Source organism: Coenobita brevimanus, chromosome 21 (assembly GCF_032717465.1).
Source record: "Coenobita brevimanus isolate Jiangsu-jjx chromosome 21, ASM3271746v2, whole genome shotgun sequence".
Taxonomy (NCBI): Eukaryota; Metazoa; Arthropoda; class Malacostraca; order Decapoda; family Coenobitidae; genus Coenobita; species Coenobita brevimanus.
The window spans coordinates 19,592,280-19,609,688 of record NC_136974.1 but is presented as its reverse complement, the minus strand read 5'-3'; the positions used below and the strand labels follow the sequence as shown (position 1 = coordinate 19,609,688).

Below are 17,409 nucleotides of genomic sequence, written 5' to 3'. Positions count from 1 at the left end.
ATGGTTAGGAATTCATTAATCCAGTGTTCAATAAAATCAGGTTTTACGAGGTTAATGTTGACCTACGGTATCTACCAACAATTATACAAGCTATTTCTCGGAAGAAAACTAAATCTTTAGACATGACAAGAACTTGACAAAATCACATAATTCGGGGGAGAGCAGGCAGTTTGCATAGTTTTTATCTTGCCATGTTTTGATTCCATCGAAGCTACATTTATCGTACATAGTTTTATGGTATTTGTATCACTAATGACACCAGAATCAGTCTTGTTTTCTTTTTTATTCTTGAAATACAGCATAAGATTGTATCCAGTATCCCCAAAGCTTCGGTAGACTATATCACTAGGGCTGCTTTTGCGATCAAACTCTTACTTATTTCACCAGTCAGTGTACGTAACCTTCCCACAGTTTCAGATGATATGTGATAGGCTTGGTGACTTGTCTCCTTACCCTTATTTGGTGTTATTACCAGCCAAACACATGCATATTTTGAAAAGCCTCAAACAGCAAGGTTTGTTAGGTTGTCTTTGAGAATGATATTCACTCTCAGAGAGTGAATAGACAGGAATTAATCCTTTCCTTGCCGATGGTGTCACTTGTGGCCCAATCATGCCACTGCCATAGGAGTCAATACAGCTGACTTAATGAAGAACTCCAAGCAACATTCTGGGAGCTATTGAGCATGTCAAATATCTATACGAACCTATAACTTGCCAAATATGTTGCCATCGCCATTCATTCACATACAATCTTATTTAGTCCTGTCATTTTGTTTTTCAAGCGCATACTTGGTAGGTAGAAGCATCGCACCATGCAATACAATGCCAGTAAGTCTACTCATGAGTTTCCGGTCCCATTGTATTTACTATCAGGTATTTGCAAAGACTGAGGGAAGCAATCTTTAATACGATAATTCCAGTTCTTCCGGTTGAAAATATACACATCACCTTTTGGATGACAATGCACTTTTTATTTCTTGTTTAGGCCAAATATTTGCATTAATAAATACACCCCAAAAAGGGTACACACACACACACACACACACACACACACACACACACACACACATACACAGACTGATAGACAGATATTTATAGACAGATTATATGGTAACAACTGGGTGCGCCTATTAGTCACTCGCAAGTAATTCTCTCTCTCTCTCTCTCTCTCTCTCTCTCTCTCTCTCTCTCTCTCTCCCTCTCTCATAGGTGACGCTTCACTGTGGCATGCCAACTAGTTTTCTATGACCTAGGAAACTATTTACTACGTTAGGTGCCAAACATACGACCTGGTGGTCTATATAGAGCTCCAACCGCCAAGAACAAGGAACATCTTTTATTTATTTATTTTTTTTTTTGAGGGAATGTTGGGGTCTATTGCTCACGTAAGGCCATTTAAGAGGGAAGGAGGAGGGGCACCCTTGCCATAAATGTCGGGACTGAGTAACCTAGCCCTTGTCCCCTACTCCCTTCATGGGGCAAACAAGGGGGAGAGAGAGAGAGAGAGAGAGAGAGAAAACAGATGAATATTGACTCTAATAAAGAGAGAAGAAAGAAAGGAAAATGAGAAGGGAGAAGAAAAGACGAAAGCAGAAAAATGAAGAAAGAACACCCCCAAGAGAATTCGTGCCACCAGCATGTTCATACTCACTCTTGCAATCCAGAACTTAATTACCTCCCCTTACTGCTTTTCCTCTTTCTCTTATTCTTGCATCCTTACTCATTTTTTTTTACAGTTTCCTTCTTTTAATTATCAGTTTCTCGAATGTCTTTTCTATTTTTTCCTCATTATTCGTTCTTTGCTTCCTCCTTTTTCTCTCAGACTCTCAATTTTCTTACCTCCTCTCATTATTGCTTCTGTATTTATGTTTATTGCTTGTTCCTTTTTTATATATTTTAACCTACACTTCTATGTTTCTCACATTATTGTGATTTCCTTTATATTATTTATTTATTTTTTAACCATCCCCTCCCTCTCTGAATCCAGTAAAAAAAAGAAGAAGAAAACTTGATTGTTCGCTATAACTGGCTCTTTCTTCTTTAGTCTGTTAGCCCCAGCCCTTGAGTCTATTTTTTTATTTTCTTTAATCCTTGGATCCTTACTTGCTCGCACTGCTTGATAATTCCTCAATCCTCCCAGTTCACTTACATCTCATTCAATACACCGAAATCTCAGTCTACCACACTCCCACTCATCCTATCACCATCCCACTCAGACAGCTGCTATCCTAATCACCATCCTCCCACTCACTTTCCATCCTGAGTGCCGGGTAGCATGGAGAGGTGACCGGTAGAGGGCGAGAGAGAGAACTGAGGATGAGTGGGCCCTCTCCACTCGTAGGTCTTCTGACTCCAGTCCCACTCATCAGCGTCCTTCACGTACACTCGGCCCAACGGTACATCCTCATTCTGGGGCTGTAGAGTGGGATGAGATGAGTGAGTGGTGAGCTGGATGAACAGGCAGAGAAGTGGGTGGTGTCTGGTGAGAGGGAAAAATAGGGAGAATGAAGTAAAGGGAGTTAATGAGGGAGAGGGTTGATGGAGTGAGAGGTAAGTAATGAGAGTGCGGTGAGGAGGTGAGATGTGAACAAGGTGAGCAAAAGAGCGAGCAAATAGGATGAGAAGGTGATTTTCTTAAGGGATGAAAAACAAATATGGAATGACACTGTGAGTGGGTTCAGTCGGGTGCGTGAAGTAAGCAGGATATGACTCGGAGGTATGAAGGATGGGAATGAGTGGTGATGGTTAGGAGAGTCTTTTTTCTCTTAATGAACGAAATAAGGAACCAAAGACCAGAAGACTTCAAGATAGTTCCCTCTGAGAAAAAGAAAAAAGAAAAAAACAAAGTGGGATTAATGAAGTGAATTTGGGGATATGTAAGGACAGGTGAATGGGGTGATCATAGGGAGGAGTAAGTGAACTACGATGTGAGTGAGGTGGCTAGGGAGAGAAGTGGGTTGGGGAGGAAGGCTGGACGTGCAAGACAAGCGAGAAATGTTACAGGCGTGAGTGAGATGAGTAAGAAGTGGGTGGACTGAGCGGGGAATCGGGTTTAGGCCTAGGGCAATTAATAAGGGAGAGTGGAGTTTGTTATATGGTAAATAAGAGAGAGGAGTGGGTGTGGCGAGAGGGCGTATGTTTCATTTGCATGAATTAAAAAGGATGTATGTGAGGTGAATGAAATGAGTGGGACAAACGATGCGAATAAAGTAAGTGGGGTGTTTAACCTGAGTGGAATGGATGAAAGGAACTGGAGTGAAGGGTGATATAAAAATTGGTCTGAGGCTTTTGGAATGGTAAGTTGAATGATAAGATGATGAACACAATATAACACTATAAGCTGGGTGAAAGGGGTGAGAGGATAAAATGTGCATGGGATGACCAGGGAAGAGCAGGTGCCATAAGGTGAGTGGGGTGAACAAGGAGAGAAGTAGGTACACCGAATGAGGAAAGCTGATAAATGTGGGGTGTGGGTTAGGTGATGGGTTGGTTGGATGGGGATGAGGAGTGGGTGGAGTCGGAGATGTGAGTAAATAGAAACAGGGGGCTGAACGGACTGAGTGATGCCACAGGGTTGAGTGGTGAGATTTTTGTGGGTGATTGGCAAGCGGGATCTATGGATGTTGGAGAGAAGTAAATAAGGGAGAGATGAGTGGGCTGAGCCAGAAAAGTGTGAAGTTGTGTGGAGTGAGGAAGATGTGAATAGGGTAACATGAAGTGAGTGGGCTGATAGGGCCGAGCGATATAAGACGATGGAATGCAAAATTAATGGACTGAGCAGCATCTGATTAAAAACAGAACTGACCAGGCTGGGTTACCAATGTAAAATGACTGAAATGATGTAAAATAATTCCCTTTAGTACCATTACAATTATTCTAATTCCATTCTTCCTATCACAAGTTGATATCTGTGCATACTTTTCACATTAAAAGGGGTTGAAACAACATCAGTGACCCTCTAATTGCAGGAAGTCTCCCTTACGTCAACTTAAATCGACGGGTGGTAACATGTAAAATACAGCATGAGAGATATCAACGCAAAGGATGGTTTAAAGAGAGCAGAATGATAGGAAAGGTTCAAATATGATTTTGTATAATACATCTAGGAAGAGGAAGGGATGTCATATTAATTAATTAAATTCTTCAGGAATTGAGATGCATGGAATAACTAGCAGCGTGTGTCTCAAATACGTATTGCCAAATGTGTTCTGGACAAAGAAATATCACTTGAATAAAAATAACGAATGGTAATGGTCCAACTCACGCTGTTCCCGATTGCTTACACCTGTTCATATGTCATGAAAAATATTAAGCATGCAGTTCTCTCTCTCTCTCTCTCTCTCTCTCTCTCTCTCTCTCTCACACACACACACACACACACACACACACACACACACACACACACACACACGCACGCACGCACGCACGCACGCACGCACGCACGCACGCACGCACTCTCACACACACACACACACACACACACACACACACACACACACACACACACACACACACACAGTCTTGGCTAACTTTCCGTTCATTGGGAAGTCAGAGCGAAGAAGGTACAAGGAGATGAAAGGCAAGAAAGAAGGGAAGAAAGTTAGGGGAGACGGACATGAAAAGTATGAATGAATCATTCAATGAATGAATGAATGAATGAACGGGGAAGAAAATGAAAAAAATAGCAGAGATATGAAGATAACATGATGTTCAAATATATTAAACACTAACAACATAGAAGCCTGCATAGTATTAAAAGGAAAATAAGTGAAATAATGGACCGACGGACCAGGACTAGTTAATTCGCCAAAAAATCCCTTGAGCAATGAATAATAGCTAAGATGAAAACAAATAAGAGCTTACTGAATTGAAAGTTGAGTAAATATGATACAGACGAATCGCATGAATTAACATCTTCAGCAAGATGACACATTTTCTTCTTTTACTCGTGCAATTTCCAAACGATATTGTTCACTTTTGGAGGGATCACCCAAACCTGAAGGGTTAGATCCAGCCTTTGTAAATTCAACGTACATTCTTGCACTGAAAGGGTTAATGAATGGTTATATATAATGAATGAAGAAATTTACAGCTATTAATGCGTAAAGTAGCCAACTACTTCATGATCTTTACTGGTTGTAAACAAGAATACTTTTGAGAGGTGTTGTTGAAACGAGAACAATGAGAGAACGATACGGAGGATTATCTGTTCATGTGAGTGCGGTAGGCAAGGTAAACTGACAGAAGCGTGTTGGATAAAAGGAGAGAAGAATAGTCAGAGTGAAAAACAGAAAACAAAGCTTTTAAAATGCTAAGTAAAGATAGTGGAGGAGTTAGAGTTTTAGCAAATGGATCTGAAAAACCTTTTACCGTAGAATGTACAGAGAGAGAGTTTATTTAGGAATGCTAAGGCTGTGCAGTAGTTCCACAGGGGTACCAACTAATAACACAGCTTGTTTGCTGAAAATAGAGACGGAAAGGGCAGTGAAGGAAGGGTAGAGAAAAATGGTTCGACTGGATGCAAGGAAGTGGTTAATGAAAGACGAACTGAATACATTGAAAGAAAGAGACTAGTAATGAAAAAAAAAATGGTAAATGACGATCAGTAAAGAAAAATGAATGGAAACTACAATGAAAATAGAAAACTATTCGGAAAGAGGCATGAAAATTTTAAAGTGGGGGTGAGAAAGAGTGCGAAGGATGAAAGAAGAATATTAATAAATGAGAGTGAAGTAAGGGGAACTGGAAAGAATATGCTGAAAGGCTAATGAATGGGAGTGATGAAAGAAGAGTGCTAGTAAACATGATTGATCTGGTATAGAAATGAAAATGCAGTTATAGAAAATGTGACACGGGCAAAAGTGAAGACTGTCGTGAAGCACATGATGAAATGGAAGGTATCAGATGCTAATGAGGTGAATGAAAAGCAGTTCTGCGGGTGAAACGAGGTGTTTATTCGGAATGTGTAAGAAATTATGAATAAGTGAACTCTACTGACAAAGCAAAAGATGGCTGTTCTGTGGTTTGTGGAAAAATATAGGTGATCGAAGCGAGCACAAAATTGAACGTGGAAAGAGTCTTTTGAGCTTTGTGAGTGAGATAAATGGAAGAATAATTACACAGATAATTAGAAATTAATTAGAAGCTCTGGTGAGTGAGAAACAAGGTGGTTTTAGGAGTGGTAGGAGGTGTGTGCATCAAATTTCCGCAATAAAACAGATAGTGGGGGGAGGAGGAGGAGGAGGAGGAGGAGGAGAACAAGAAGATGAAGGAGAGGAGGCAGAAGGACAGGAGGACGAAAATCGGAAAAAAATTAACGTAAAGTTACGAGAAAGTTAACAATGAAGGGGAAAGCCGAGAAGGAAAATGTAACCTGCAGAATTAAGTTAAAAGAGAGAGAGAGAGAGAGAGAGAGAGAGAGAGAGAGTGGGGGAAGAAGAAAAAATAGTAATAGTCCAAAAAAAAAAAAAAATGGAGGAGATAGTAAAAGAACAAGAGGGAAAATGGCAAAAAAGAAAGTAACTTAAGTAATGAAGGTGATAGAAAGGACGAGGACATGAGAAAAAGTCTGTCATTTATCAAATAACGCGCATAACCAAAGAATGCTGCGAAGAGGAGAAAATGAACTGTGAGAAAAAGAGAAGAGCAGCTAAGAAAAGATCGGGAGAAGTGATAATGAAGAAAATAACAGAAACGTGAACACATAAGGGTGTACATAAAAAGACAGAGCTGAACAGAAAAGGCAGTAAGAGAATAAGCACGAAAAGGAAAATAGTCTGTTTTTCACGATTTTCATCTCGGCTCATTCACCTATTTCTCCATTCTCACCTACTTATTGTCTCACATACATCTACCCATCCATCAGACCATCCATGTATCCATTAATTCACCCACCTTTCCAACCACACTCTTTCACTTATTCAACCTTACTTATCTATTCAATCAAACCATACATTCCTCTCACACATCTATCCACGCTTCCCTCCCCCCCAAGGTTATCGCCTCACCTGCAGCCTTCTCAGAGTAACTATCCTTCCACCCATCCAACCACATTCTTTCACTTATTCAACCTTACCTGCTTATTAGACCAAACCATACATTCCCCTCACTCGTCTATCCACGCCTCCCCCCCCCCCCGAAGGTTATCGCCTTACCTGCAGCCTTCTCACAGTTACTATCCTTCTGCCAGGTGCCATGGGATTGTCATTAACATCCCCCACGACGATAGTAAAAGTGAGAGTGGAGGATAGTGCCCCCGCATCCCTAGCCACCAAAGGGACTAGAAGCACAGGCTGTGTTTCGCGATCCAAGGGGCGAAGGAGGCTTACTATTCCCTCGCCTCGTCCGCTGTCGCCGTCTGTTTAGGAGATAAATTTATGAGAGAGGGGGAAGTGAGGAGGACACACAATGTCAAGAAGAAGACCGTTATTGAGGGAATTCCGGACAAAGGAGGAAAATTAATGATGAATATAAAAAAAGAAAAGAATATAGCTACAAGTTTCGATGTATTTGACACCGGCATAGATAAAACAGTCCGTTCCCTGAGATTCAACAGTCGTCCTAGGCGAAACAGCTCGGGCCACCAACCTTCACAAAGCATCGATAGGGCATTGCTGCCTTGCTTGATGGGAAATGATGAAATGGGAGTTAGGAGACAGCATAGTATAATTATGTTAGGGTAGTGGATGAAGAGGAGGATGGAGAGGTAGTTGTTAAGGAGTTGAATGGGGAAAAGAAACGATATATTATTTAAGGACATTTCGTTCCTAAGGCTCCAAAGTCATATTATGTGCAAAAGATGGCGTCACACACCTTCAAGTCCCCACTTGGAAAGTAATAATATCGTCCTCTCAATAACGACGACCTGATAGGGACTGGTATAGTGGTATTCGCAGTGAGTTTCCTGTTAGAGAAGGCAGGAAGAGAAGGTGAAGTGTGAAAATTAGACTGTATTGGTGAAGGAAAAAAAAAAGACACAGGAGAAGGCGGAGAATTAAAAAGGTTCAACAGACAAATGATGTAAAAAATTATAAACCAATTAAGAAAGGAAAAAATGAGTAGTCGTATGAAGAGATAATGAAGAAGACTCAGAAGGAATAATGAATAACATAATAATTATCATCATCATTTTCACCATCATCATCGTGTTCTCTATTTTCCGCGACAGGATGGGATGTGGAAGGGTTCAAGAAGCAAGGAAGGAGACACTACGATGAAGAAGATATTAGCAGCAGGAGGAGTAGACTGTAGCACCAATCGAGTAGGGCAGTACTCCCAATCTGGATGGAAAGCTGATAACAGGGAGAGCTGGAGCTCCCGTTTCATCAGCCCTCGGAAGTTCCTGACCATCATCCTTTGCTGAACATTTTCTGTGTTTCAGTAACTCAGAGAGTAGGTTAGCATGCTCTCCAGTACGTTTCTCTAACTGTCAACACCAAACTACATGCACAGTACACGCTACACTTCTGTTTCAAAATTAAAAAAGAAACATTGCTGTTGTTAATCATGCCTCGAAGTTCCTCGGGGGGGGGGGCATAAATTCCCCCACCATCCGCCCTCCTCCCGGTGACGAAACTGAGAGATGCCTGGAACCACTGTCTGACTCACTTCTTCATTTCTGCAAAATTCGCAGCCTTTCCTCTAACTTGCTCGCTGTCTAACACCATCTCTCCTCCTCTAAACCTCACATCCTCTTGACAGAGACTCAGCTGTCTGAGGCAACTGACAGTAAACCCTTTTCCGTATCCTCCTACTGTCTCTATACTCATTTCAAAGCCAAAGGTGGCTGTTGTGTATATGTACTCAACGATTTATCTTGCTCTCGTGTTCCTGAACTTGATTCTTCTGAATTCTCCACACTCTGGCTTCGGCTTTCTTGTCATTCTCTGACTAAATATATCTGCACTGTTTACGTATTTCCTAATTCTACTGACTATGAAAAACTTCGACTATCTTACTTCTACGATGGAACACATTCCATCCATTTCTCCTTTCCTTGAAATCTCCATTCTAGGAGACTTCAATATTCACCACCACCTCTGGCTCTCCCTCCCTTCACTGATCCACCCGGTGAACAAGCCTACATCTTTTCTATCCTTAATGACCTGGAGCAGTTTGTACAGCACCCTACTTGTATCCCTGACTGCCTTGGAGAGAATTCCAACATACTTGACCTCATCCTTACAACTAATCCTTCTGCTTACACAAGTAATCTCTCCTCTCCGCTGGGCTCATCCAATCACAATCTTATTACCTTAACCTGTCCTATCGCTCCAGTACGGCCTGTGGACCTTCCAAAGAAACATCTTCTGTGGCACTTTGGAGCTGCAGATTGGGAGGCCCTCAGGCAGTACTTCTTTGATTTTCCATGGAATGATTATTGCTTCCATGGCCAGAAGCCATCTGAGTGTGCCTTGTGCATTACGGAGGTTATTCTCTCGGGCATGGAAGCATACATTCCTTTCTCATATCCTTTGACTAACGCAAGAAAGCCTTGGTTTAATCATGGTTGTTCTAATGCTGTCTGCAACAACGAGAGGGCCTATAAAAGGTACCAGAGCCAACCCACCCCTGAATCACATCTTGTTTATGTTTCTGCCCGGAATCGTGCTAAGTCTGTTCTTTGCTCAGCTAAAAATAATTTCATTCGTACTAAATGCTCACAATTTTCCGACTCGAAATCTTCCCGCTCCTTCTGGCACCTTGCCATAAACCTTTTCAACAACATTACCTCATCATCCTTCCCACCTCTTATCTACTCTGATGTCTCTGTAGCTATTATCTACTGATAAAGCAGATCTCTTCACGCAGACTTTCTCCTCCAATTCCACCTTAGACAATTCCGGTGCTGTTCCTCCATCACTTCCCCCCTCAGACATCCTCATGGCTGTCATTAAAATTTCTTCAGCTGATGTATTTTCTGCCATCACTTGCCTCAGTACTAACAAGGCATATAGGCCCAATGGAGTCCCTCCTGTTGTTCTCAAGAACTGTGCTTCAGTGCTTACACCCTGCCTAGGTAAACTCTTTCATCTTTGTCTGTCAACTTTTACATTTCCTTCTTGCTGGACGTTTGCTCTCATTCAGCCAGTCCCAAAGAAGGGTGACCATTCCCAACCCTCTAACTATCATCCAATTGCTTTAACATCCTGTGTCTCAAAAGTTTTGAAGTCAATTCTTAACAGAAAAATTTTAGAGCATCTTTCCTATCACAACCTCCTTTATGATTGTCAGTATGGATTCCATCAGGGACGTTCCACTGGCGATCTTCTCACCTACCTTTCAGACCCCTCGTCATCCTCCTTTCGGGACTTTGGCGAAAGCTTTGCCATTGCACTTGACATCTCAAAGGCTTTCAATCGAGTCTGGCATAAATCTTTAATTTCCAAACTGGCCTTTTATGGTTTCTATCCTTCTATCTGTGCCTTCATCTACAGCTTCCTTTCTGGTCGTTCTATAGCCGCTGTTGTAGACGGCCATCATTCTTCTCCTATATCTATCAACAGTGGTGTTCCTTAGGGCTCTGTCCTATCACCAACTCTCTTCCTTTTATTCATCAATGACCTACTAAGCTGTACATCTAACCCTATCCATTCGTACACTCGTGATTCCACTCTTCACTTTTCCATTCGTTTCCCGCAACGTTCATCTCAGCAGTTATTTCAGCAAACAAGGGATGAGGCTATGGCACACCTAATGTCAGACTTGGCATGTATCTCTGACAGGAATAAAAATAATCTTGTTATTTTTAATGCATCAAAAATTCATTTTTACACCTATCAACCCGACACAATCTTCCAGAGGAGTACCCACTATTGTTTAATAATAGCCAGCTCAAGAAAATGCTTGGGATTTCATTCACTCGGAACTTATCTTGGAAAGATCATATAGCATGTTTTGTAAAATCTGCTTCCAAGAGATTAGCTGTGCAGAGCCGACTCCATATCGTCTCTACTCCTGCACAATTGTTAACTTTATACACAAGTTTTAGTCGCCCCTGTTTAGAGTCCAACTCTCATGTGTGGGGAGGCTTCCATCCAGACTGGGAGGCTTCCCGACACAATCTTCCAGAGGAGTACCCACTAATGTTTAACCCGCTCCATCCCGACGTTTTCTGGGCAGTGGTACGCCCCAGTCCCGACATTTTTGGACCTTTTTTTTTTAGGCTCAAACATTCGCTTTTGGTGAGAAACATCGAAAATTCATAGAGAAATCGCTCACCTGAGGTTTAAAATACTCGATCCAGGTACGAGTACCTCCTTACCTGACTGGGTTTTCAACAGGATGGCACCAAAGAAAACGAGTTCTATGGGAGGGTAACTATTTTATCCACTCATAAACAGTATTTATTTATTTACTTGGTACGAATTTATATGTAGTACAAGAGTATATTGGTTTTCAATCAGTAATATAGGCATTATAAGCATTGTTTCACTCACTAACTCATCACCATTCATGACCTTTTTTTCCCACATTACCTGATCATCATTTCTGACTGTTTCTTCCTCTAATGCTATGTAAACTTTGTCCTCCACATTGTCATCGATTGGGGAATCACTCTGGCCCTGAATGTCTTTATTGGCCAGGTCACTGGTAACAGGTGAATTGCCGAGACAATGGCGTGCAGGGGGGGGGAGAGGTTATGCGGTGTAAGGCATTGTCCCTGCTTGGCATCTTGTAAAGGAATAGAGGAAGTTGTCCCGTGTATACGTGCCAAAAATCACTCGCGAAATCACTCACGAAAATTGAAAATTGTGCAAATTAGGGACCTTGCAATGTTGCCGCATTAATTTACGTCTCCGGGATATGAGTGCACATCATGTGAGGATGTGAATTCACGTCTCCGGGACGGGGCGGGTTAATAACATCCAGCTCAAGATCATGCTTGGGGTTTCATTCACTTGGAACTTATCTTGGAAAGATCATATAGCATCTCTTGTAAAATCTGCTCCCAAGAGATTAGGTGTGCTATGCCGACTCCATACCTTCTCTACTCCTGCACAGTTGTTGACTTTATACACGGGTTTTAGTCGCCCCTGTTTATAGTCCAACTCTCCTGTGTGGGGTGGCTTCCCACATACAGCTCTTCTCAATAGAGTGGAGTCAGAGAGTTTTCATCTCATTAACTCTCCTCTTACTGGCTCCCTTCAACCGCCATCTCTTCGCCGCACTGTTGCATCTTTATCTCTTTTCTATCACTACTTCAATGGTCGCTGCTCCTTTGAACTGTCTGCTTGCATCCCTCCAGCTCTTCGACGGGTGCCTAGCATCCGTCTAGCAACAAACTCTCATCCCTTTTCTGTCCAACTCTCTGATGCAAGAGTTAACCGTTACTCCCAGTCCTTCATTTATGCAACAGGTCAACTCGGAACTGTCTCCCTCTGCAAGAATTTCCTACTTCCTATCATCTGCAGACTTTCAAATGCAGTGTGTCCAGGCATCTCGAAATGTACAGATCTTGAATTTGGCTCACTTTTATATTGGTTTTGTTTCGTCTTGGAAGGAATGGTTTGTGGGTTCCTGGCCTTTGGTTCCTTGTTTCTTGCATAAAGAAAAAAAGCATGGTCAGTGAAGTGGTGAAGATGGCGGTGGTGGTGGTCGTACTTGTTTCAACAGTATGCTTCAGAGACAGCTCTAATTTGGACCACTCAAGTCCCGTTAATCTGACTATACCTCACAGGCCTAACCACCTGTACACACACACACACACACACACACACACACACTGAGTGAACGTCATAGAGGCCAGACGTTACGCTCTACTGCAACCAATACCAAGTCAAGCGTGGTACTAGGCTAAATTAGAGATTTAATATTGTACACCAAGTTAACCAGTACCCTCCCGACATCATAGGTCGTATGACAGTACATGATAGCTGCCAGGTACCCGCCGTCATACACCATACAATTCGCAATTGCAAGGCACATTGCCTGCACATTTTTCAAATTTTGCTGGTGATTCGTGGCAGGCAGATGCGTGAGACTTCCTCTAGTGTATGTTAGTGGAAACAACGTATCAGCAAGTCAAGTGTGTCAGAAATCGGCGATTTATGGGTGGTACCATTATGAACCTACGTTATTTTCACCCATTTATATATATATATATATATATATATATATATATATATATATATATATATATATCACCATATTGTTGTTGTATATGTACTTTTGTAGCAAATAAATGTAAATATATGTATTCAGGTTGATTCTGATTAGTTATCCTCCTCTTTCCCACTGTAGAAAACGGAGCAGCTGCACCGGCCTAGCCACTGAACACCTGGCTGAGTGAAGGGGGACCCACCTTACGAGCACTTAAGGGTGACGGGAGCAACTTTCTTGGTGATCTTCATTAGTTTCTTACCAAAAGGGAATATTTGAAAAAAAAAATCGATAATTAATCGGGTTTTCAGGGGGTGGGGGGCCCGAAAAAACCGGGAGGGTACGGGTTAAAGTGAAAAAGTGAAGTCCAAAGAAAGTATTTATCAAATAATCATAACATCAAGGGATTCGTTGAGAAGCAGACAGAAGGGCTCCAGATGAATCACAACACTGACATATCAAGATGCCAGAGTGTAACTAGAAATTATCCTTCTGTAAGATGAATACGGTATTCCTTAGAGAAGTGCCTCCAGGTAAGATGAGGGGAAACAGTTGAAAGCATAATGATGACTGCACGGATATGGTGGACCTGGATACATTTAATATATTAGCAGAGAAAGTAAATAAACTGAAGGAAACTTTCAAACTGGAACTGGATAAAATAAGAAGGGAACTGTATTTACAAAAGAAACAAAATGTGGAATTAGTGAAGGAATTAAAAAGAGAAGATGCAACAACAGGTGAGCTACAAGCTGAGGCAGACATTCTGAAGATGAAAACGAATGAAATGGGAAATACAGTAGTCACCTATGAGAGAGTTTTGAAGGAGTACAGTAAAGATAAAGACATTCTTAAGCAGGCAGGTAGTCTGACAGAACAAAGCAGAGACACTGATGAGAAGATATCTTAGGCCAATGAAATGAGGAGATATTGCACAAAGGGAGGAAAAAACACATGGACAGAAGTAGCTAAAAAAAGACAAATTTGGAGGAAAACCAACCTCGTTAACAAGCAGGATTCCGAAGTGGGTATTCGACTACTGATCATGTACACACAGTGAATCAGCTGATTGAGAAAACTACAGAATATAATAAACCACTGTGCTTAAGTTTTGTTTATTACGAAAAGGCTTTCGACTCAGTCGGGCACATAAAAAAAAGTTGCTCAAGAAAAAGGGGCAAAACTTTGACATGGCATAACACCCTTCCTTATCATTATTTTTAAACAAATGACTGACAGTGGATAGAACTCCAGTAGGGGATGATTTGTGCTCTATTACAGATTTCTGTCATTATATATTTGATTAAAGTTCTTTTTTTTTTTCTCCCACTATATCAGGGGTAACAAATTTGCTATCTCCTTCGCATAACTGAGGGTGTACCTTTTACCCCGTGTTTGAAAGTAGGAAGTGGAGGCAAGAATTTTGCTGGGAGGAAGTGGAGGCAAGAATTTTGCTGGGAGGAAGTGGAGGCAAGAATTTTGCTGGGAGGAAGTGGAGGCAAGAATTTTGCTGGGAGGAAGTGGAGGCAAGAATTTTGCCGAGAATTTCTTTGCACCATCTTACCCTCTCTGTGGTGGGTGGATGGAAAGAAATTCCCCATCCCACTGAGGCAAGATATTTACTGTAAATTTTTTACCCAACCATGGAATTTTTTTTACCTCAGAATTGGGGTAAAAATTTTGCAACACTGATAAATAACGTGTAGTGTTTATTAATTTACTTGGTTTTAATTGTTTTTATCCTTCAGATTGACTGAGCTCTTGCATGCGGTCTACAATAGCAAAAATGGTGAGGAATTATGTATAAAGGGGTTGTAAACTCTATGATCCACTTGCCAAAGCAATTCAAGATGTACAGGGAGGCATGAGTAAACAAAGCACTGGATTTCAAGACAGATCCTTTGCTACCACTTGAAGAGAAAGGCCACTCAACCAGGAGGAGATATTGAAGATAAAAGGGTAAGTTAATTCAATTGGAACTAGCCATGGTATACATTTTACCTGAAAAAAGGAAGAAATAAATGCTGGATACAGCAAATAAGTGAATAAATTATTCCATTAAAGAAGTAACTTGTCAGATAAATTAGTGCTTTTTGTCTTGATGGTGTCAGAGATAGGAAATAGATTGTGAGAGGAAGGACAAAGGCTGATACTTTTTTTTTTTTTTTTCAGGGCAAGAAGAAGTCGAAGAAATGCTGGCTGGTTGCTCTCCTGAAATGATAAGACTGGGACAGGCACACACTCTTAGTGAAATGTGCAGCCTATTTGCTGAATATATCAAGGAAAACAGTGTTCCAACCCAGTTTAAAGCCAAATTACCAAGGCACTGAATGGGTCCACAAAGTCATGCAATGCCACAAATTGCGACTGAAAAACGGTACGTACACGTAGACAGACAGAAAGGAAAGAACAAGTGATCCTTTCATCATTTACACTTTTTTTCATGTGCTTGAGGAGCTAGAAAACTTGCAGCTACAGAACAAGCCCGGCCATATCTACAACATAGATGGACTTCATTTCCTTTTCATTCGTTAAAGACACACACACTGGGAGCTATTGAAGAAATGACAATTAGAGTGACTGCCAGCTCTGGAAGGCAGAATATAACAATATTAGCAACAACCTGTGTTGATGGAACTGGTTTGCCACCCTGCATTGTTTTTAAGGGAAAACGGTTGATGCAGCAGTGGATTGGGGATTCAGAAACAACCCCAAGTCAAACTATTTACTGTGTAAGTGAGAGTGGGTGGATGACTGGCAAAGTATTCCATGAGTTTTTTGTCAAATATGTTGAACTAACGAAGGATAAACAGCCAATTCTCTTGATTCTCGATGGTCACGTTAGTCACACAGCTCTTGGAATTATTAAGCTGGCAAGAGATGAGCGAATCAGTATTGTTGTCCTGCTTCCTCACTGCACTGATGTGCTACAGCCTCTAGACAGTGTGTGTTTTGCACCTCTGAAGAACTGTTATGACCTGGTACTCACATCATATGAGCATACGTCACGTGAGGCAGTCACTAGAGTGACATTTGTTAAACTTTTTACCTCAGTGTGCAACAAAGGTCTGTCTGAGCAGAACATTCTCAGAGGTTTTTCTGCAACAGGAATCTTCCCATTCGACAGAACCAAATCTGATGAATCACGGCTCAGCAGGTCAAAAATAGAAACATACAATTGGTGGATCCTTGCCGGCAGACCTGAGAATGGGGAGGGCATTCCTATTGTACCACCTGCTCAAGGAGAGCATACAGAGATGACCACTATGCCCAGTACATCGAAGCCTCGTGATAGCTGCCCCCTCACGAGGACAAGTACACCTTTGACCACAGTACCAAATTCATCCCCTTGTTCCTCAAGAATGTCTGGTTACACAGTTCCACCTGAAGATCCACCAAAGGCATGTCAGCATAGCCAATTATGCTGTCTACACCTCCACAATCTTCAAGAACTTGCAGAGGTAATTGGTAAGCTTGTATCTACCAAGAAGTATATCTGACCGACAACGTCCCCATCAGGCCAAGAAACCTGGTGCTCGCAGAGTGTTAGGAAATGGGGCCACGGTCCTAACCTAAGAGGAAGTTATAAGCAGCACTGAGGAAAGGGAGAAAGCACGGAAGGGAAAAGAAGATAAGAAGAAACAAAAAGAAAAAAAAAAACAGAGTAAAAAGAAGGCCACAGCTCAGAAGAGGAGAAGAAAGGATGATGATGATGATGGTTCTTCATCAACCATATCAGGCGGGAGCCAGTGTTCAGTGGATTCACGTGGCTCATCTCTGGATGTGAGCTTTGACATGACCCCGGATATGAGTGACACTGAAGATGGAGATAAAGCCACTAAAAACACAGAAGTAGCATAGTCAATATCCGCTGAAGACACAGATGTGGCAAAATCAATTACAGTTGATGATGCCGTAGATAAGTTTTAAGCTGTGTCTTATACTGAACCAAAATATCAGTATTACTGGGTCAAAGTAATGAAAGTTTTCAGTGATCATGAAGATTTGCCAGTAAAAATAGTTGAAGTGATGTCTCTACATCGCAAGGCGCTCTCCTCCATGTCAGAAAAAGTAACATGGCATTGGCCAAAAGTGGAGGATAAACACATAATAAAAGTTCAGTACTCCTTCATGGGCCCTTGTCAACCTGACTTGTTAAAGAGTGGTACATACAGATCTGATGATAGAAAGGCAAATGAACCCTTGAAAAAGTGTAGATAAGATAGATGGGGTCAGATTAGCATTAGTGATTAATGACTGAACAAAATGAAAGTAAAACACAGAGTGTTAGTATAAAGCAAAACAG

General features: G+C 41.5%; 1 protein-coding gene across 1 annotated transcript in view; it reads right to left on the bottom strand.

Moving 5' to 3' along the window:
* LOC145392114 (putative neural-cadherin 2) overlaps positions 1–17,409 on the bottom strand; it is a 613,300-nt gene that overhangs the window by 20,638 nt on the left and 575,253 nt on the right. The window contains exons 17-18 of the mRNA XM_080266567.1: positions 7,157–7,359; positions 2,254–2,417 (exon numbers count right to left, since the gene is read on the bottom strand). Of these exons, the coding sequence (XP_080122693.1) occupies positions 2,254–2,417; positions 7,157–7,359 (367 nt within the window). The remainder of the gene's footprint in view (positions 1–2,253; positions 2,418–7,156; positions 7,360–17,409) is intronic.